This window comes from Triturus cristatus, chromosome 5_1 (genome assembly GCF_964204655.1).
Source record: "Triturus cristatus chromosome 5_1, aTriCri1.1, whole genome shotgun sequence".
Lineage (NCBI taxonomy): Eukaryota > Metazoa > Chordata > Amphibia > Caudata > Salamandridae > Triturus > Triturus cristatus.
The window spans coordinates 804,753,199-804,775,577 of record NC_140587.1 but is presented as its reverse complement, the minus strand read 5'-3'; the positions used below and the strand labels follow the sequence as shown (position 1 = coordinate 804,775,577).

The following is a 22,379-nucleotide window of genomic DNA, read 5'->3' as shown; positions in this document are numbered from 1 at the left end:
TTTTTCGCGAAGACTAGAAATGTATTTTCAGTGTCGCGAAGGTCTGTCTCCTTGGAAATGTTGGCTCAGCTTCTCATCCTTCTGATGTAAATAAAATGAGTTTCGCAGGTGATCATGTGTTGCTGTTAAAAAGACTGCTGCAGTGTATTGTGCCCAAGCATCTCTTTCCATTTTCTGTTTTTAAGATTTGTAAGAGTGCCATATATTGCTAAATTCTTGAGGCACATTACAAAGGAATAGGGTGGGGCAAAGATGGCTGGGGGGTATAGGAGAGGGTGAAAGTCGGTAAATGCATCAATCTAGTGATTTTGTGAAGTCTAGTTTTGAGATGTTTTAGAATAGTGTTGAAGTTGGAAATGTCCTTTTAGTTTCGAGTCTAAGGCTTTCCAGAAGGAGGAGCATCTAACTGCAAATCTTCTACTACTGATGCAGAAGATTCAGAAAGAGGCAGAGCCAAGCAGGTTTGGGTTTGTATAATCCAATGGTCTTTGTATATTGTTATGAGAACTGAAATGTATTTGCATACTTTTTGTGAAGACCTTTCTCAATGCGCGTTGGGACCGTCAATACCCACCTTTCTTTGACTGGTAACAAGTGTTTAAATTTGAGTACCTGATGCATATGGTGTTAGCTGCTTATGTTTTACTGAGTATGCAGATTTCAGGGTTAATTTGCAGTTGTTGTGGTTTAGAGGGATTCTTGATTGTGCTATAAATCTGATTTCATCATGGGAGATCAGAATGCAGACTTCCTCGATCTCTTAAGACCAGGAGCTTTTACTTAGCTGAAGGAACAGATACTGAAGTCAAGCCTTGCTTTTCCTCAAGAAAGATTCCAGGCTTTCTCTGCTATTGCACACCCACGAGCTCATTTGCACCCACACACAGCACTCCCAACTCATTGTTTCTGTGCAAATGCCACTGTGTGATTATGCCCATCCATTGTCTTGGTGGTCACAAGGTTGACAATGTTGAACCAAATGTGACCACACTAAGGGACCATGTGGGGAACTACATGGATTAGGAAACATCAGTTAGCTGTGCATACATAAAGATGTAAGAATTGGGTACACTGAAAGAAAGCCTGACATTTCCCCAAAATACACCGCATGGAAATGGAAGGAGCAGCCATCCGGGACCCCTCAAGTAGCCTTGCATGGACATCACTGTTTGTTGTTAAATTTGTGTAACGCAGAACCACATTCTGACAAAGAATTTGTGTTTTTGCAATATGTTGTTTCTGTGTATTTTCACAAATTATTGTTTCTATGACACATGTGATTTTTATAAGAGTCTTTTCCAATTTTCACATCACCAAATTTGTTAGGTTTACCCTTTTAAGATTTTTTTTGTTTTTAATTTGTAATTTAATGCATACTTTATTGAATGTTTTTATTAAACTGAATTCATAATTACTTCGATATACCGCCAATTTGTGCTCCCTTAAGGACTGTCTTTATGCATGTGAATATATGTGGAGTGGTTGAAAGATAAGGAACCTAAAGGAAATTATACATTTGACTTTTAAGTCCTATTCAGTGCCCTGTCCCTTTTGGTCTGAGGGGCCCCTCTCTTTGTATTTTATGGGCATCACTGAAGCCAGATCCTCTTCATGAAATCAGTGGGCCTCTGTAAGCTGAATGTGCATCCCCTGTGTGTCCCTCCTCCTGAGATCAAGATCACAGCTTCTCCAGCCACTGACCTGCATCTCTTTCCACACTTTCCGGGAGAATTTCAACTCTTGAATCACTTGATAACACAGTAAAATGGTTGAATGTGACCAGGCAAAGCTTTACCAAACAATGACATAAATATGTGCCTATTAATTGCAGCTGTAACTCACCGAAGTGTGCTAAATCTCACTCTTTCCTTGGTTATTGATTTTTGGATTCAAATATACTGTTCCCAGTTATTGCAAGATTTTATCCTGAAGTGTGATTCTCCAATGTAGTATTCCTTTGTTGAAAAGGGCCCCTTTTTGTCATGGTCACCACCACTTTTTGCCTCTTGCACTCACTCCTCACGTGTTCCTGGAAGTGGCCTCCAGTTTCACCTTAGTGGAGAAACAGGTGTTTATGAGGTGCACTGGATCCTTGCTAACAAGGCCCCAGTGGTCTTGTCCTAAAAACAAGGTAGAATGGTCTACTTGTACTGCAATTGGCACACACTTTAACACCCCTTTAAGTCCCTAGTAAATGGTAACCCTAGTATTTGGGACATGGGTACTAAGAGCTGCAGCATGTATTATGCCACCCTAAAGGTCCCCCATACAAATTGCATGCAGGGTGCCACTGCAGGCTGCGTGACATGGTGAAACCATGTGTGAAAAATGACATGGCACACTCGGTGTGTGCCATGCCAAAGTCACTGCTTATACTATATAGATCACCCCTACAGCAGGCCTTTTAGTCCTAAGGCAGGGTGCATTACATTACAAGTGAGGGTATATCTGCATGAGGAGCTATGCCCCTTTACTGTCTAGTTTAATTACTAGATGCTGCAAGTGAACAGGGAAGCGATCATAAGTATATGTACTGGGCACTTGGTTCATTATGAGTTCCCCAGCTACATGATATGTTAACTGAAGCTTTACTGAAACCTATGGTGTTTGGTAACAAACACTGTGTGTTAATAAATCTGTACTGTTACCAGTACTAGATTTATTATGACCTGCACCTGGAGGTCACCTTAAAGGTACCCTCTGAAAAGCCTGCCAGTATCTAGTGTGCAGGCTGACTAGTATCGTCCAACCTGCCACCACAGACAAGTTTCTCACTACCTGCCGGTGAGAGCCTGTGCGCTTTAAGGTATGAAACAATGCTGGCTCCATAGGAAGGTGTTGCCATCCTGCTGGAGGAGGTGTGAAGTGATTAAAAATATTAAGGCCAGGGGCTTCAAAGCCCCTGCTGCCTTTGATGTGCGACCCCGCCTTCCCCCAGACCTGAGAAATGCCACTTCCTACCCTGAGGCCCATTAGGCACCAGGACAAGAACCAAAATTAGCTATACCCTAGGCTTGTTGCACCCCCAGGCTATTCACCCCTAAGGTGGGCTGCCTGATGTGCTCCATGAAATAAGGGTTCCGCTGTATTGTTTTTGGCAGAATTAGGAACTCTGGGAAAGGGATATGCCACTCCCCACAGGAAGTAGTCCTATAGGGGATGTAATGACCCCAGGGGTAAGTAGACCACTGGCTACTCCTCGTAAAGCCCCTAAATGTAGTATTTTGGTGGCCACCTGACACCAGGAACTGAGATTTGTTTGCCTGAAAGAAGGACAAAGAAGAGCCGAAGACGTGAACTTTGGACCAGCATCAACCTTGGTGCAAAATTCTGCCTGACTGCTGCTCTCCTGACAATCTGACCGACACCAACTCGTCGAGAAGTGGATCAGCCTTTCCAAACCCTTGAAGGTCTTCCTAGCACTTCCTTAATCCAGCAATATCTCCCTTGGACTGAAGGAGCCACTTCCCTGCACCAGCAGACACCGACTGCAGCTGCCTGGTACAGCATTCTGTTGACCCCCGGGCTCACCGAAGGAGCAGCACCTCAGCTAGAGGTTTTCCTGCTCCCGGAGGTCAGATTCGTCATCTTGCCAAGTTTGGAGACGCCAGGACCCCCTAGGAGCCACCCTGCACTAATACCAGAGGTGCCGGAGCCAGTTGCAAGCACCAAGGCTTGTTTGTTTAGTCGGAACACCACCGCTGCCAAAACCTACCTTCATATCGATGGACTGCGAGAGAGGCCAGCTCCACCACACTGAGACTGGCCCTGCTGTGTTTCTTTTCCCTTTTCTGCAGTTACACCAAGAACTGTGAGAGCCTCCAACTCACTGACCTGCGGGACAAAGCACCTCTGCGACGAGCTCCCCAACCCAGGCTCCCTTAAACTGATGGTGAGTCTGTGGTCCTGAGACCCTCAAGAGTCGTGCCCCCACTTGGGTTCTGCCAGACTGGTCCTCCAGCCCCTCCCACTTTCTTTCTGGTACTTTTCCTCATTGACTTTATCGGGTAGTGTTCGAGGCTACCACAGCGTAAAAGCCCCTCTGTACCTGGACACCCCAGGGCAGGTAAACTTCAACTGCTGGTGCTTTCTTGGACCTTGGCTCCTACTTATCTTGAGTCCAGAAAATCAGTCCAGTAACTAGTCTGTAAGTGTATCAATGCAGTGAATGTTTCTCCCAACATGATAACATTACAGCGTTTGAGGCACATGTCTCAAATCTGACAGCTGTCATTTTCCACTGTTTCTACTGTAAAATTTTATATTGTCTAAAGTACCTACTGATTCCGACAATCCTGGTGTGAAAAATTATATGAAAATGTTATTTTTCTAAATTGGTCTCGAGTTTCTTCTTGAGTGTGTCCCATTTATTGATCAGTGTGTACAAATGCTTAACACTGCCCTCTTGATAAGCCTAAACTGCTCACCCACACTACCACAAAGAGACAAAAAAGCCAAAATAAGCCAGACTGGACTTTCTAAATAGTGTACCTTATTGTGGTGCACTACAAAAGATGCCAGCTTATTACATCCTTGAGTTTTGCAGCGTGAATCTTTTCTGGATTCACATGCTGTGCATTATTCCGCCATTTAGTGGTTCGGTCCAGAATTGTTGTATTTCTCGTTTTTTTGTTAGTGGGCGTCGACATACCACAATTTTGTGTCCTCTTGTGAGGTCGACGTGCTTCCTCCGGAAGCTCCCACCTTTGGTGGCCATCTTCAGATTCTTTTTTTCCGCCGTTGGGTCTGGATTGACATGGAAGGCACTCTAAGATTTAACTAAGAGTGAAGAATCGTTAAATAGGGAAAAAACTTCAAGAACGACGATTCAAGGTACCGGACTTCGCATCGAGGTGCTGGAAGGCGCTGAGAGTGTAAAGAACAACCTTGTCAACGATTAAAAGGATAATGGTCATGGACAAAACAACATTCAAGTTTACCAAAATTGTCACCCTAAACACGCCCAGAAGGACCAACATCCAGTCTGCAACCTCTGCTTACTGGTGGATCACCGAAGTGAAGATTGCAACTCGTGTTTGGCTTCATCCCGAAACGTTGAGGGTAAGAGAGGCAAAGAAGAGCCAACTACAACATGAAGGGCCAGAGTGCACCACCATCGCTATGAGACCTGAGCCTCTCCAGTGAGGAAGAGGACAATGTCGCAGAAGGTCCAGAAGGCGGCACAGACATGGACATCCAAGTCGTCGAGGTCGAAAAGAAAACTTCGAGAGAGGTAAGAGAACCGTCGTCCTCAAAGAAAGTAGACGAGTCCAGAAAAACTGACTCTAGGGCCTTGAAGGGAGCATCGCCATTGAAGCACTCGACGTCTGCAGTTCCGTCCCAAAAGAAACACTCCGTAGGATCCTTAGACAAGGACTCCGTAATGGCCAAGACCCTCGAGAAATCCAAGACATCGAAAGACGGTCAAGAAAAGGATGCATCGACGTCGAGATGAGAGGTCAAAATCAGCAAAACATGTCTGTAAAAGGCGCCATTGACCGCGAAGAGAAGGGCAGAAAGTCTCAACACCGAAACGCACGCTTCGGAGATCGAGAAGAAAAAGAAAGAGACCAGAGGCAGAAAAGGCCAGTATTTTGCAACACAAAAAGGAGGTCAACAGCTTGAAGCAATTCAAGATACCGCCGAAAAAAGAAAAAAACCGTCGAAGATTTAGAGCCTCCGGTGATGCCCGAACCGTAAGAGGAGCAAGAAGAAGAGTTGTTTTCTGAAGAGGAGGAAGACCAAACCTACCTGGAATCTGAAACCTCCGAGGTTCAAGAACTACAATGACAAGACTTTGACACAGAATCCCCCCGAGGAAGCTGCCGACACCTATCCTTCGGGGCCTTCCCCACCAGATGACATTGGTATGTACAGCCAGGTCATCAAGAAGGCAGCAGAAATCTATAGAGTGCAGCTGGAAGAAGAAAAACCACCATCCTGTTTTTTGCTCGAGACTTTAATGCCTACAAAATCAAGGAACCAATTCCTTCCTATGCTGCCAAGTGTGCTAGACCAGGGAAAGGAGGATTTAAGGAGCCTGCCACATGTAAGTCAGTCACGCCTAGGGGAGAGAAAAAATATGAATACTCCTCCAAAGACCCTATTTATATCATGGGGGTCAGTGACAACGGACTCCATCATAACAGCCACGGCCAGGAAAAGGGCTAATGTACTTCACCACTACTGGCCCACCACCGGACAAAGAAAGCAAAAGGATGGACCTTATGGGTAGAAGGGTGAGTGAAGTGCGGCAAACCAATAGCACATCTACAATTCCAATGCTTTGCTTAACAGACATGCATACCAACACTGGGAGGAGGTAGGGGATCTACTGAAACACCTACTGAAACAATACCTAAAGACAGCAAGCCACTTGGTAGAGGAGGGCAAATATATAGCAAATACATGCCTAAAATCTGCCCTAGATGCAGCGGAAATATCAAGCAGACAAATCATGATTGGCATCACAGAAGGAAGACCCGCATAGCTGCGGATCTCAGGCTTCAAGCCAGAGGTGCAGAACAACATACTGAATGCACTGTTCAATGGGCAACAGCTCTTTGGAAGTGGTGTGGATGACACGCTGAACCAATTAAAAAAAAGACAACAAAACAGCAAGATTTATGGGGCTCTACAATTCAGAGGTGGCATGCGTAGAGGAACCACCCCCTCAAGGAGGCCAGCGTGTAGAGGGAACCATCACCCCACAACTTTGCATCAAACATACCAGCAAGGTTACCAAGGGGGAAACCAAGGGCAACAATGAGGACCGCAACAAAATTGGCAATACCAACAAGGAAGACAATCCTTTCGAGGATGCCCCCGTGGAAGAGGCCTTCCACTAAGTGGAGTAGCACCCACAGCATCTAAATGTCAGCATTCCAAACACAACACACTCTCCAGAAGCATCACTGAGTGTGCATGCAAAGAGACAAAGACATCAAACAAATAAACATTCTACACCAGTAGGGGGCAGACTAAAGAAATTCCTCCAAAAATGGAAAGTGATCACTTCAGATTACTGCATAGAACTAGTCAAAACGCCTCCAAAGAAAAGCCCAAGAAGGAAAGTACATTCCAAAGGAGAGACTACTCTGTTACTCCAAGAAGTACAAGAAATACAAGCGAAAGAAGCTATAGAACACGTACCACACAAGGAAAGAAACCAGGTACATTTCTCTACGTACTTCCTAATTCTAAAGGTAGACGGAACGCAGCGTCCTATCTTAGATTTCTCAACAAGTTCATAAAGACTCAAAAGTTGAAGTGAAGGCCGAGCCAAGACCGGGAGAGGCTGGGTTGGGCCCCTCTCTTTGGCAGTCATCGACTTTTGATTTTGGTGAGTCTTGTAGTCACTCAATTTACTTTCTGGTTTTCTAGGGCTGCGTCATTGTGAGTGGTAAACACGGAAAGAGAAAACTGGCAGGAGAAAAAGATGGAGCTACCGCTAAGTCACAAACTGGGACAACGCTTGATTCCTTCCTTGCCCGTGCGGTGGACGTGATCACCAAGGAGATAGACCTAACTGAGAGAGGACTGTCCATTGATCTGGGAGCCGCGGTGTGTGTCCCACCATCCTGCCCATCGCCTTCATCACCGGAATCTTTTAATCTGATCCCCCAACCCCCACCCCAGTCCTTCCAGCCCGCCCATTGTAGAAGACCCCGGACAATTTTCCTTGCCCGCTCCAAGTAAGGCTCATGACATTGCAGCCTCCGTGAACACTAGCATCTGTGAACCCTCTGCAAGGAAGAATATAAAAATCAAGCAAGGGCCAGCTCGTGGTCCGACTAAGCAATGAGGGGCCACAATTAATCATCTTACTGGCTCACCTAAACCAAAGGGCTTAAGCTCTCACCAGCTTAATCCACTGATGGGTGTTGCAAATAAAGATACAGACGAAGACCCAGCACCGACCTGGGATACTGTTCTGGCCAAGGCTCAATATGTATTGGCCTCCTTAATCACTCTATGGTTAACCAGGTTAATTGCCCTAGAGGGTGTGATGTCAAATTTATCCTCCAAGCTGAATTCCTTGCTGACCTCTTAGGGATCATCAGCAGAAACTCAATCATTTGCCCAGGTCCCAACAAACAGGCCAATTCTAATGAGCCAACCCATTTCTTGGATTGGAGGTCAGCACCCCTCTTGGTATTCCTACCCCTTCCAACGTTCTGGTGCAATCTGCAGAGGAGAGGGGAGTGTGTATGACAATTTCAAACTGTGGCCAAGCGGGACACTGTCAGCAAGGGTGTGAGAGGTCCGACGGTGGCACCTCACTTCCATGTTCCCCAGTGGACAAGATTCAGCACAATAAACCGCTTTCCCAGTTTGGGTTTACCCCTTGCTTGTTGCCCATACGTGGTGGTATTGGCTGGCCTACTGCCCTGGTCTACCAGCAAGGAGAAGTCTCACCTTATATTAAATAATAGTTTGTCACTAGCTAGTTCGGAATGTAGATTTTTCCATCTTCTGGGCAGGAGAGTGGAATGCATCGGCTGGCTGGCAAAGTCAAACGAAGATGACTGTGTGGAGATTGTAGGAAGGTGGAATCTGAATGCATGGTTACCCCCACTTTTTGCCTGGTGTTTTGTTGGTTTTTGACTTAGTTTGACTGGGCTCAGGACCCCGGTCTAGCTGCTTTCTCCCTAAATTGGTTGTTCATGTACTTTAGGTACACTTGAGATTGGATTCTGGGGTACCCTTATAAGTCCCTAGTGTGAGAAAGGGCCATCTTTCTTGCATGGTATGCCCCAACTTTTTGCTGAATTGCTGAATGTACTTTGACCGAGTGTGCCCTGGACTCCTGCCAATCAGGTGCCCAGGGCCTATGTTCCTTCCCTAATAACCTCAAACCCAAATTGGCAAACCCTGGCCACATGTCAGCCCCTGGTAAATGGTACCCTAGGTACCCAGGGCCTTGTGACCAGGGAAGGCCTCTAAGGGCTGCAGCACTCATTGTGCCACCCTTAGAGGCCCTGTACCCTAACACACACACACTGCCCTGGCAGGCTGAGTGTCTGGGTACAAGACGAAACAAAGAGTCGACATGGCACACTTCCCTGTGTGCCATGCCCACGACCTACACTGCCCTGGCATACATCAGCCACACCTCTAGCTGGGTGCCCTATGCCAGTGGTGTGGGCACAGGAGCATGAGCCCTGTGCCCCTACAGTACCAAGGTCCATTCCTGGGCACTGTTAGTGCAGTGCTGCCATTTAAGAGTACATGGTGCTGAGAGCTCGTCAAACATGAACTCTACAGCACCATAATGGCAACACTGAAGACTGAGAAGTTTGGTATCAAACTTCTCAGCACATTAAACCCGCACTGATGCCAGTGTGGGATTTAATGTACCAAGCACCCCAGAGGGCATCTTAGAGATGCCCCCTGAAACCTAACCTACAATCCACGTCTGGTCTGGTCGGGGAGGCTGCCTAGGCTGCCACACAGCAGACATGTTGTTGGACCCCTGGGTAGGAGAGCCCCCGCTCTCCTGGGCCTGCAACAATGCACATCCTGGGCGAGGTGCTAGGTCTCCTCCCACAGGATGGACAGGGGGAAGCTTCAAAGGCATGCCGCCTCTGTGAGCTTCCCCAAGCCACTTGCTGCCCCCACTCTGGCGGGAAGCCTGGCCGGAAACCCCAAATAAGGACAGGGGATGTACCAGCCTGCCAACCCCACCCCTCAGGTGGGGGAGGCGAGGTGAAGCTCATCTCCGGGCGCTCGCCATTTTGAAGATGGAAGGCCCTGCCCAATCAGGACTAGGCTACTGCCCCCCTCCCAGAGGAGAGTGGCAGGATAGGGGGTGTACCCACCCCAGGGCAGGGACCCATTGGTCCCTGCCCTTTACCTACCTGTAACGCCCCTAAATCTAGTATTTAGGGGCACCCTGAACCTTCCTTCCTCAGATTCCAGGTTCCGAAAAACAAAGAAGAGCAAGAAGAAAGAAGACCTGCCGTGCAGCTGCTAAGAAGAGGAAGACACCAACTGCCTTGGCCCCAGCACTACCGGCCTGTCGACCTTCGAACCTGCTCCCGCTACATCCCAGCACCTCTTGTGACCAACAACCTCACAAACCCCGGAGGACCCGGCTACCTTTTGGCTCTAAGCACCTGGGACTCCCATGAGCAGAGGCTCTGCTCAAAACCAGCTTCTAACCCCTGGCATCAGCCAGGAACCGCGAACCCTGCACACTCTGCACCCGCCAAGCCTGGCCTGTGCCGGAGTGAACAAAGGTTCCGAGGACGTCCCCCTGGCGACTGTGATTGCGAATCCGGCACCCAAGGACTCACCTTGACGCTCCTGACGACGCCTGCAGCCGCAGAACCAGGTAACCCCCCCCCAACCGTGATCAACAGAGGGTAAGATTTCCCAACACCAAAAGGCACTTCGCGGCCCCCTGTGCCCAACTCCTGGGTACCTACCTATCCTCCAACTACCCAACTTACCTCTCGAAGTGGTGGAGGCACCTGAAGATTCTTCGTCCCCGAGCTTGCAGCCTTTGTTCAACCAGGTGCTTTCCCATTGAAACTCATTGTGCGCCCGAAGGCTCAAAATCACCCTTCACCCAGCCCTGGCAGTGTAACCTCTAAACCTATCTACTTCCCCCATTTGCTCAGAGCAAGTGACCAGGAGCCCAGCTCCCACAGCCGTGTGGCCTGCTAGTCAGCAGCCACCAACCAAGGCCCCCCTGCCTCCCATAGGATAACATTGGCCCTAACTCACTCTGCACCCGGCTACCCCTGTGCCGCTGAGGGTGTAACAACTGTACCTACCTGACCCTGGTAGACCCATGAGTCTGTGCCCAGAACCTTAACTCTGCCAGTCGAGTACTTACCCAAAAGCCAATAACCCAATTTTCCTCCATAGGGTAACATTGACTGGTTTCTTCTGAAATTTCTTCTGTGTGGAGTTTCTAAAACTTAAAATATTCACCAAAAATCAACCGAGAAACGAAAATACTCACCTGCTATTAGGTGAGATCCCATTGCTGGATCTTGGTGCCCAGCACTGACCCTGAAAAATATTCACAACCGTACTTACCAGTAACCCAATTTTCTTCCATAGGAAATCATTGACTGTTTTTCTGTGAAATTTCTTTTAAGTGTCGATTTTTGAAAACTTCAAATATTCTTTAAAAATCGTACCAACTGTGAAAACGTAATTACTTACCTGTTTTAGATAGAGGTCCCAGTACAGAGTCTAGGAGCCCAGTACTGGATTACAAAAGTAACGAGAACCTACTTTACCTGCAACTTGAATTTTCTCCCATAGGGAATCATTCACTGTTTTTCTATGAAATTTCTTCTGTCTCAACTTTTAAAATAGCAAAATATTGCCTAAAAATCACAACAGTAACTAAGTCGACTTTTATCACTTGTTTCTAAGAACTGTCCCAGGACTGAATCTAGGATCCAGTCCTGGAGCTACAAAAGGCATCCTGAAAGTAATCTATTGCAAATAACTTAAAACTTCCATTGAGCTCAATGCATTATTGTGTTTGAAATTGTGTTGCCTATTGCAACAACCTGTAATCAGTATTTACACAAGTCAATTGCATATTGCAAAAGTATTTACCTTAAGCATCTCATTCTGAGAAAGTATATTTTAATACCTATTGTTGGTTCTAAAATAAAACTAGCCTATATTTTTTTATATAAACCATTGGCCTAGAGTTCAGTTATTGAGTTTCCTCTTCTATCCTTCTGCTATCCTTCCGAATCCAAATAACTGACGAACATATCCACCACTTAAAATGTACTTGTATGTTTCACTATACTAATTCAACACTAATTCTCTATGGGTCCCGTAGTAGCGTGCTACTCACCGAAAAGCGCTTCAACACCGCGTCAGGGGTAGTAAGCGCTATACAAATGCAATTACAATACAATACAATACAATATACTCTTAAGTGCATTATAATCTTGTGGTAAATGCTAACTTTAAAACGGCTGCATGGAAACATGTCGTGTTTGGTGTCAAACACCTTGGAATCATACCTCCACACCAGTAACTGGTGTGGTAGTTATGATCCCACCCTACTAGAGGGAGAAATATGACCGCACCGGTACACCCAGTACCAACTCCACAGACCCTGGCACCACAAAATGGATGCTGCCAGCCACAGACATGAGTCTGCCCTCCTGCTGCTGGACGAAACTCCGGCAGGGTACGGCTGGACAATAGGTTTCCTGTCACAGGGAGGTGTGACCACCTCCCAGACAGGCTTTAGTATATTGGGGCTGGGTGGGTGCACTCAGTGCTTTGATATCTGCAGTGGGGGCATATTTGGTGTCCCTGTGCATAGTCCAGCTCAAACCGGTTGCATGGTTATCAGCCCCTGCTGTGTGCAAAACTGGACACAAACATGGGTGTAGCCAGCCCTCTGCCCTGACCCTCTCATAGGTGGGTCCCCTGTGTTGGTCCCACCCCTTCCTTGGGTATAAAGTAGGAACCCCTGGCTACAGGACTTTAGATTTACCTGGAAGAAACTCTACTACAGAATCCCAGAACTTCAACTATCCACACAACGTTGGATGTCTGAAGAATCTCCCTTGGAGTAAAGGAGTTACTCCCCTGCAAGGCAGGCACCATAGACGCATCTGTCCGATTTGCAACTACGCAGCTCCTGAAGGACTCCGAAGATATTGCAACACAGGAGGTGGGTTTCCAAGCTTCCCCGAGGCCGATCCGTGCTCTCAGCAAACCTGAGATCCAAAGCCCTCGTGGGGACCGTGCAACCCGAACCCCTGGACATAGTGCACTTTTTGATTCTCTTGACTCTAGGAAGCACTCACACTAAAATCATCTCTTGGAACCTGGCTGAATTACAGAACAAGCGGTCATGCCCAGAGTGGGACAAGTTTATATATAATTTTGAAATTTGTTTATTTCAAGAGACTTGGGCCATAGACCCCATTTTTCGCTCTGGGTATGCTAGTTTCAACCATCCTGCTCACTTATCTGGGAAAGGTCGGCTGTCTGGAGGACTTGCCATTTGGGTTAAAACTACTTTGCGGTGTCTGATTAATGCTAGCGATCTTTCCTCGCCAGATGTCTTGTATATTGTTCTTCAGTTTCCTTCTGGTGATTCTTATAGCATTTGTATATTGTAGAAATGTGGGTTTAAAGGCTAGTTTTCCAGTCATTGACTTGATAAATGCCCATTTGTTGTCACTTCCCGCTGATCACTTTAGGATCATAGCAGGTGATTACAATTGTAACTTCGAACCTCTAGGCTTTGATATGGGCAACTACACGCGGTGGCGAGGTTCATGTCGAAGATGGTGCTTGGGCTATTCCAGCACTCGCACAAATCTGCAAATGGTCTGCTGCTGCTCTCCGGCTTAATGCCTTCACCTTGAAAAATGGCAGCCTGTAATGGGAGAGCTCATTCTGACAAGGTGGGAATCATACTTATAATCGGCAGGGTAGTTCCAGCATGATACATTATATTTTGCTGGATGTTAGACTAAGGCCACAATTGATCGATATGGAGGTAGTACCTCGACAGGACAAGGACAGTGACTACAATGCCCTTTACCTTCTTACACTGAGATCATTGGGCTCCAGTTTACAAAGCCACAACAATGAACCCTTTGATAGGAGGCTAGTACCCACCTGTAACGGCCGTAGGTTAAAATGAGTCACTATAGCTGACAACCTAGGCACTCGGTGCAGATTTATGAGGTATGTTTCTGCTTTGTGAGCTGTGGAGGAAGCTGGAGTTAGCCCCCATGATCCTGTCTCCTGGGGGGATCTAGCTACCAATCGCAACACCCTATTCTCGACTCTTTAAAAAATAGTTTTTAGTCGAGTTCAAGGCACTTTCAAATAAACCTACGGTAGTGTTGTGTGCACTGAAGTCTACAGAATAGCTAGACGAGCACTTAGATGCCATTAAGGCGGGGGGATGTAGGATCCAAATCCAGAAAACAAGGCATTCTTACAAAACTGCCACTTCAAGGGCCAAGACTGCCACTTCAAGGGCCAAGAGAGATTGCAAACTGGCCACATTGGAATCTATGATTCCCGCTGTTAGAAAGAAGGAACCACAATCGCTTTGGCAAATGTTGGCCAGTAGGGGTGGGAAGACAGCTACTGAGAGCCCTTGTAATATTACTGCTGCTGCCTTAGTTGGCCACTTTACTCAGTTATGTGCAAGAATTGTGGTTGAGGACTGTCCTGAGCCTGATGTGGCAGGGTCTTTCGTTCCCAGGGGAAGGGATTGTCCACTTAAGAATAATCCTGGTGGCATGGATATAACTTGTGGGTTCCCGGTGCTGAATATTGTTGCTCCATAGGCAAAGCTCCAGGGTTAGATACGGTGCCAGGGGATTCATTTAAGGCTGATAAGTATATTTGGAGCATCTACCTTACCCTGCTCTTTAATGCAGTAATGGGAGGATCTCCTATGCCCCCCCACTTGGACTGGGGGCAGAGATCATCCCAATTTTTAAGAAGGGCTTAAGATTGTTACCTTCCAACTATTGGCCTATCAGTCTGATCAACTCTTCCCAGAAACGTTTTAGCAAGATTATGCTAGGTAGATTGCAAGCCTGGATGGATGACATGGGTGTGTTGATCCCTTGCAGGCTGAGCTTTGGGGGAGGCCGTCGTAAGTGATCTTTGTGGACCTCCAATCAGCCTTTTATGTCCAAGGCTGCCCTATGGAGGGTCATGGATGACCTGGGAGTGCCCAAGTATCTTACTGATGTCATTAGTAGGCTTCATTTAAATAATAATGCGCAGGTTAGGTGTGGCTCCCCTGGGGAATTATCTTCACCTATTCCGGTTACACGGGGTGTCAGGCAAGGGTGTGTCCTTGCCCCGACCCTATTTTTGTTACTTATGAACGTCTTGGTGGCACAGCTAGACTTATGTAACCATGAGGCCCTTGTCTGGCTAACAGGAACGTTCCGGTGCTCCTGTTTGCCGAAGATACCCTGTTGGTTTCAAAATCCCCTGTGGGTATCCAAAAAGTATTAAATCTGTTTGTGTTCTGTGAGCAGTGAGGCCTGGAAATACATCTTTCCAAAAGCAAGTATATGGTGTTCAGCTCTTGTCTGTCAGCACGTTCCCAACCTGTGCTATATGGTGTCCCCTTGAAGAGAGTCCACACGTTTGGATACCTGGGGTTCAGGCTTATGGAACAATTTGGTTGGATGCTGCAGATTCAGGATTAGTCTAAAGGTGGTGCAATATACTAGGGGTATAGTGAAGGCCATATGATGATCTTCTCCACGTCCTATTTCTCCAGCGCTGTAAATTTACAACTTGCAAGCCCTTGGAGCATCACTATATGGGAGGGGAACTCCGGGGTCATGCAAATGCAGATGAGCTGGAATTAGTGTGGAATTGGTTCATCCGCTCTCTAAATAATCTCCCAGTTAGCACCCCGCTTGTTCCATTGCAGATAGATATAGGTCACAGATCCCTTGTTCATAAAGTTGGCCTTAGACCCCTGGTGTATTGGAGGCAGATGTCGGCATCCCCAGAATTGTTGTCATATTGGATGGGTCTAGAAGAAATTCTGAACTTACCTGGTGCTGCAAGGATCCCATGGTTCCAGTTTATTAAACATCGCCTCACTGGTTATGAGAATTTATGGTCTGCCCCAGAGAACGCTTGTGCGCTATCCAAATCACAGCTTAAGGGAATTTATTGGCAATTCAGGGATGAAGGGATATGTAGGAACTGAAGGGTGGGCTCTCTCACCACAGCCTTACTGGAGTTTAAAGACTCTTTTCATTGGAAAGCTACTTGGATGAGATTGCACCGCCGTTGGCCAAGTCACTTTCTTGTTTTTTTTTAAACTTTATTTTTCAGTTTACATTTTGCAAATACAAAAACAATTTGGCATCCATACAGTGTATGTAGGCATATTGTTGACATTAACGGCACATAGTACAGAAGATAGCATCGGGGGAAGAAAGGTACAATGGGGAAAGATAATCATTCGCAAGCTTATGACGGTGAGGAAGTAGCACGGGCATGCCACTGACTTCCAGTGTGGATATTACCGGGGTCGGTCCTCTCGCACCTCGTTAAGGGTAGGCCCACTGTCTTCATCTAACCCGCTCTCCTCGCTGTCAGTTGTATCCTGCGAGGAGGGCTCCCTCTCCGCTAACCCAGAGGTACACATGTCACGCCAAACCATTAGGTCTTCTTGTAGCCTCTCGTCCCTTCGGGTGAGTTTTATATGGGCTTCTTCGGCCTGGGACCACTCTCAGACAACTTTAAGCCAGATGGGCACCTCTGGGCCCCTCTGCCCCGTCCAAGTTATAGCTACCCAGCGCCTAGCGAGCACTAGCATTAATTGTAGGAGCTTATATGAGAGTTTATTTTTCTTGGGCTTCCGAACTAATGCAAGTAAACAATTCATGGGTTTAAGCTTCATCTGAATGTCTGTGGCCGCAACAGTCCTTCCCACCACCCCCACCCAAAACTGCCTGACCATTGGACAATCCCATGCCAAATGTAAAAAGCCTGCTTTTTATGTGGCACATCTAGGGCATCTATCTCCTCTGTCACAAGAGATGCGTTTCAGGGATACCGGGGTTAGTTAGGTGCAATGCAAGAAGTGAAAATGCATTTACTTAAACCTGGCATTACAGGAGACTGGGCGTGTGAGGGAGCCTATGCCTGCCCAATGTTTCTCTTCCAGCTGGACAGCGAGATCCTTCTCCCAGGCTGCCCGACATGGCGGCACCGGGGGGGGGGGGGGGTAGAACCCTGTTTCATAGCTTTGCAGAGGAGAGAGATCAATTTGCGACCTGTACCACATGTAAGTAGGATATCTAGGGTGTGCGTCGGGGGTGGAATGTCCGGTAACTGTGGCCAGGTGATTTTCTCCACATCCTGAATTCGCCGTGAGTGTAGGAATTGGCCTTGTCCAAGGCCAAAGTTCTCTTCCGCCTGCTCGTAAGTGATGAAGGTCTTGTTGGGAAAAAGATCGGCAAGAACTTCGCATCCATCCTCCCGCCAAGGTTGAAAGGACATGTATTGCCCCATGTCTATGAAGGGGGCCAATATCCAGATCGAGAGCTCCCTGTGAAAGGGTGCTTTCCGTAAGACCTTCTCGACAAACCGCTGCCATAGACCGGTTGTGTGTCGCACTATGTAGGGAAGAGATGTGTCCTACCCCCTGCCCTGCATCAGTGCTTCCTGCAGTGTCCGGGTGTTCACCCTGTCGGAGAGAAGGCGTTTCTCCCAATTGTTCGCATCTGTCAGCCAACATGACGCATGTTGTAAATGGGCCGCGTAATAATATAAGTCGAAGCGTGGAGCTTCCAGACCGCCCTCCTCATAGCTGCGAATGACAGTGTTGAGAGCTACCCTACTGCGCCGGCCCGCCCAGAGCAGAGACGTGAGCAACATGTTGAGATTTTTGAAAACTCATGGCGGCAACGGACATAGTGAGTTCTGGAGTGCATATAGTATCCTAGGAAGCATCACCATCTTGGAGATGGCCAGCCTGCCCATCAATGAGAGTGGAAGAGTGTTCCAAAATTTCACTGACTTCTGTAGAGACGTGATTATGCGGTCTACGTTCCGGGCTAGCGCCTGTGTGTCCGGGGCCACCTGTATCCCAAGGTAACGGAACCCCGCCTGTTACCAGCGCAGCCCCAGGTCCGGCAGATCCCCCAGGGGTACTGAGGCCAGTCCCTCCAACGGAAAGATCAGGGACTTACCACGGTTAAGTCGTAATCCAGAGACCTCTCCAAACCTGTCTAACTGGTGCAGCAATACCGGTAGAGCGTCCCGGGGAGAAGCCAAATAAAACAGGGCGCCGTCGGCATATAGGGAAATAATGACTCGTATCACCCACTCTAATTCCCCATCTTTCCAGGTCAGTTCTGAATCAGACCGCGAAGGGCTCTATGGCCAGGGCGAACAATAAAGACGAAAGGGGACACCCCTGGTGTGTGCCCCTTCCCGATTGCCATTCTTCTGATCTCGTGCCCCCAAGTTTTACCCTTGCGCTGGGTGTCGTATACAAAATGCGAATCCAGTGACATAATTTGGGACCCAACCCCACAGCGCGTAACACCTCGAGCAGGTATCCCCAATCTACTGTGTCGAACGCCTTGGCGAGGTCAATGGATACCAAGACCATCTGTTCCTCCCGATCACGCCCCTCATGCATGATATGATTAAGCCGGCGCAGATTCATAGCCGGGTTTCGTCCCGGTATGAACCCACACTGGTCCTCATGGACCAAGTGAGTCATGTATGGCGCTAAGTGAGTAGCCAAGAACTTGCAGAAGACCTTAACATCTGTGTTAATCATTGTACTTGGTCGATACGATGAGGGCTCATGGGTATCCCCTCCCGGCTTTAGAATCATGCATACTTCCCCCTGTGTCATGCTTGGTGGGAGAACTCCACGTTCAAATGCCTCGAGGTAAACCTGCAACAGGAGGCGGGAAAGTGTACCCGTGAATGCTTGATAGAACTCAGGAGGGAACCCGTCACTACCCGGGGACTTGGCTCGTGGAAGGTGCTGCAGAGCGGATTGTACCTCCCCCAGTGTTAAGGGTTCGTCGAGCTCCTTCTGTGCCGATAGGGATAGAACGTAGGGTTAGGTCATGGAGGTAAGGGAGATAGGATGCCTCACAGATTGTGGGGTCTGCGGCATACACCATCTGCAGATGGGATTTTAGGACCTGCAGCAGCCCCACCTCGGAGTGGACCAGGCCTCCCGTGGGCTCCCGCAAAGCCACAATCTCATCTGGGGCGTGTTCCCGCTGAAGACTCCAGGCCAGAAGACTGCTCAATTTATCTCCTTTCCTATGAAGGCGTTGTCTGTAATGTGTGAGGGTGTATTTGTCAAGCCTGTCCCAAATATCATGGATGCGTACCCGGATGCCGTGTTCCTCATCCCGCCCCGCTGCGTCAGACGATTTGCAGGTCTGTACATCCTAGAGGTGGCGTTCCTCCTCCTGCAGCTCTCATTGGAGCTGCTTCCGAACCCCGCATGAACGGCTTATGCAGGTCCCTCTCACTACCGCTTTCAAGGCTTCCCACTTCGAGGCCAGTGATAAGTCCGATCCGTCTCAATTTAGATCAATATAGTCAGTGATGGCAGTTTCTAGAAGCTGCTTCCCTACTGGGTCTTCGAGAACCTCTGCCGGCAACCTCCAAGTCTGCGGGCGACATATCGGGCCCCCCCCGTTAACCACACACGCCACAGGGGAGTGATCAGATAGGAATCACGCTTGATGGGTCACCTCAAAGGACATAGGGTTTGCAAGTAAGACCCTGTCCAAATGACTGTGTGTGTTATGAGTGGACGAGAAACAAGTGTACACTTTCTGAGTTGGGTGTCTCTGGCGCCATATATCCTGGGCACTTATATTCCCCATGACCTCTCGGAGTTTTGTCGTCATCCTTGGTTTCGTACCAGTGCGGGGTGGGAACCTGCCAAGGTCGGGGTCTAGGACACAATTAAAATCCCCCATCCAAAGTAGTGGAACCTCCAACTTCCGGGCTTAGTCACTTTAAGTGAAATTGCTAATTGAGATCCTGCCACTGCGTACAGTCACGGCGAAATGCCAGCAACTTGGTTCAATAGCAGATTTGGTCTGTCCCTTTTGCCCTGAGGCACTAGAATCCATTGAGCATGTCCATATGTTTTGCCTTAGGTATAATGCATCTAGGAGGAAGTAAATCTTTCCTTTGTCGGTAATTTGGGGATTAGGGACAATAAATTTGCAGTGCAAGGATTTCAAATCTAGTAAATCTGGATTATGGTGAACTGAATTTTTCTTGTTAGATTCGTTTTTTATTAGCTCCCCACATCCAAATGGTATACTGTTTAAATGTTATACCAGAGGGATAACTGGTAATGTGGATTAAGTGCACAGGGCCATTTAGCTCAGTTTATGCATATATAAAATATTTCACCCGGGGCACGGCTTTAGCTGCAGCACTCTATGATAGTGTCCTTTAAAGACATCTGCTGTGCAGCCACTTGGAGGCGCAGGCATACATTCACAAAGCATTACTGCCTAGATGTGGACACAGTAGCTGACGCAGTAGTGGGACAAGCAGTTTTGAGAAACCGGTTTCGTTAAAGGTGACCTTGCTTCCTGCTTTCTTCTACTCTTCAACGTGTACTGCTTCCTATTCTGATTCAAGCATGTGACTATATAAAAGATCCAATGTTGGAGAAAAAGTTAGTGGAGTAGGAATACTTAAGCTTCCATCTCATTGGGTGACGTTTGGGTTCTAAATGAGGTTGATGTGTTACTAAACCTATTGTGTTTCAGGCCTATGGCCATTTTACAAGATATACGTTATGTGAGATAGATAGATAGATAGATCTATATATAGATATATCTATATATAGATATATCTTTACATTGTACACTGCTATTTTGATGTACTGTGGATTCCCAGCCTGACCACGGGGAAGGATTCAAGCATGTGAATATATTAAAGATTCCAATGTTAAAAACATGGAGTTACACGGAAGTAACTAATTTCTTTGTCTTGTACTTAATTAAAGTTGCTTGAAATAGGAAAGACAAGTAGTACAGGTATTAATATTTCGTTACTGTTTCTTGTTCTGTCCTGTAGATAGTGGTGTTAGCATAAATGTATTGATGAGGCTTGGAGCTTAAAATATCAAAATTGATTTAATCTAATATATGTAGTTGTAGTACTGACGATTCTATAGTTATCTTGGATTTAGAATAAAAGAATAAAGTAAAGTATTTTGAATATGGTTATTCAAAAAAAGGCAGTTTTTGTTGATGATATGTTTGTATTGTTTTTACAGCCAGAGACGAAGGATGGTAAATCTGTTGCAGTGCCAACGAGTGAAGAATTAGCAAAAATGAAAGCACAATCCCCAGACAGGTATGATCCACAAGCTGATGGTTCTGTTAATATTTTTTATCTGATAGAAATTCTAGCCACAGATTACGTACCTTGGAATTATCCCCAGGCATCAGACTAGATCTGGAATTTTTTTGTGCGCAGTACCCCTCTGTTAGTAGGTGGCGTCATTCGGCTCCATGTGGCGTCGTCCGCATCGGAGGTGATGCGTAGTATCCCTATATAGGCGCCACCCCGACACGCTGACGTCGGTTTTCTATTTTTCCATGCTAGTCGAAGCAAATTTAGAGAAGAGCTACTCCCAGTCACCTTTTGACTGACCTTTTTTGGACCTTTTGTCGAAGATTTTTTGAGACATTGTCTCCTGGTGTGGCAGAGATGTCCACGAGGAAGGTTGCTTTTAAGCCCTGTGGTGCCTGTCACTGACAATTGTCGGTGAAGGACCCACACCTCGTCTGCCTCTGGTGCCTCAGGCAGGATCACAATGCCAAGACCTGTGGCGATTGTCCCTCCATGCACCCCAAGGACTTTAAGGAACGCTCTCTCAAGCTCCTTGCCACATGACACCTCAATAGTCTCAATCCGGGACGAAAGGAAGGTCCCAGAATCAGTCGCCGTGCCACTTCAAATGCTTATTGATGCACTGGAGGTTGCCCGGCATTCAGGTAAGTCTCCCAAACATATAAAGAACAAGTCGAGGAGGTCTTTGACTTTGCCCTGTCTGTCGAAGTCATCAGACAAAGCAGAATCGGTATTCGAGGCCTGGCTCCACATTTGAGCCTGAACATTGGCAGTCTATGCGCCTTCCAGAGTATCCAGGAGCCAGAGCTATGCCGAGAGTTTTGAGGCCATGCACCTCATATTTAGGCAGCCTATCCCCACTGGAGAGCCTTTGGGCCCCACAAGCTCAGGAGAGGACCCTACTGGCCTTCTGCCGGCTTGTTCGCCCTCAGCACCAGTCAGGCCCCCATCCCTTACTACAACACGGAGCCGGATGGGCTGTGACTGAAGACATTCCATCCAGGCCGATGTCTATGCCCTATTCCTATGGACTAGGACTTCGGGATGAATGGGAGGGGCCACTGGAACCTGAAGAATACCAGCCCCGAGATCTCACCGAGGACAACTGATGCGAGGATTTGGCAAATACCAGTGGATTGGACACATCCAGAGATACTGGCTTGGTCCCTCCTCCTACCGTGGCTATGGATGGGGGAGCTTCATTTGCTCTAGTTGTGAAGAGGGCAGCCAACGTCCTGGTCCTTCAGCTGCCCTCCATCAAGATAAACATGTTAATGGAGATGCTTCAGTCAGGAATCACCCCTTCCGAACCGCTTCTCCCTTCTAATAAAGCCCTGCGGTACATGGTAGGCCATGAGCAATTTCACTTAAACGTGCTCCCTTTTGGCCTTCCCAGTCAGTGCTCCTTGGGCGTTCACCAACGTGATGGTGGTGGTTGCAGCTCATCTGCAGATATCGGGGTGCCAGTCTTCTCCATCTCAACGTCTGGCTGTTGAAACCCGATCAGC

The 22,379-nt window shown here is 47.5% G+C and overlaps 1 protein-coding gene across 2 annotated transcripts in view; it reads left to right on the top strand.

Annotated features, from left to right (window-relative positions):
* Positions 1 to 22,379, top strand: part of LPIN2 (lipin 2) — a 560,786-nt gene that overhangs the window by 331,271 nt on the left and 207,136 nt on the right. For both annotated transcript variants that reach the window (XM_085605827.1, XM_085605826.1), the window contains exon 13: positions 20,792 to 20,871. In XM_085605827.1, the coding sequence (XP_085461953.1) occupies positions 20,792 to 20,871 (80 nt within the window). The remainder of the gene's footprint in view (positions 1 to 20,791; positions 20,872 to 22,379) is intronic.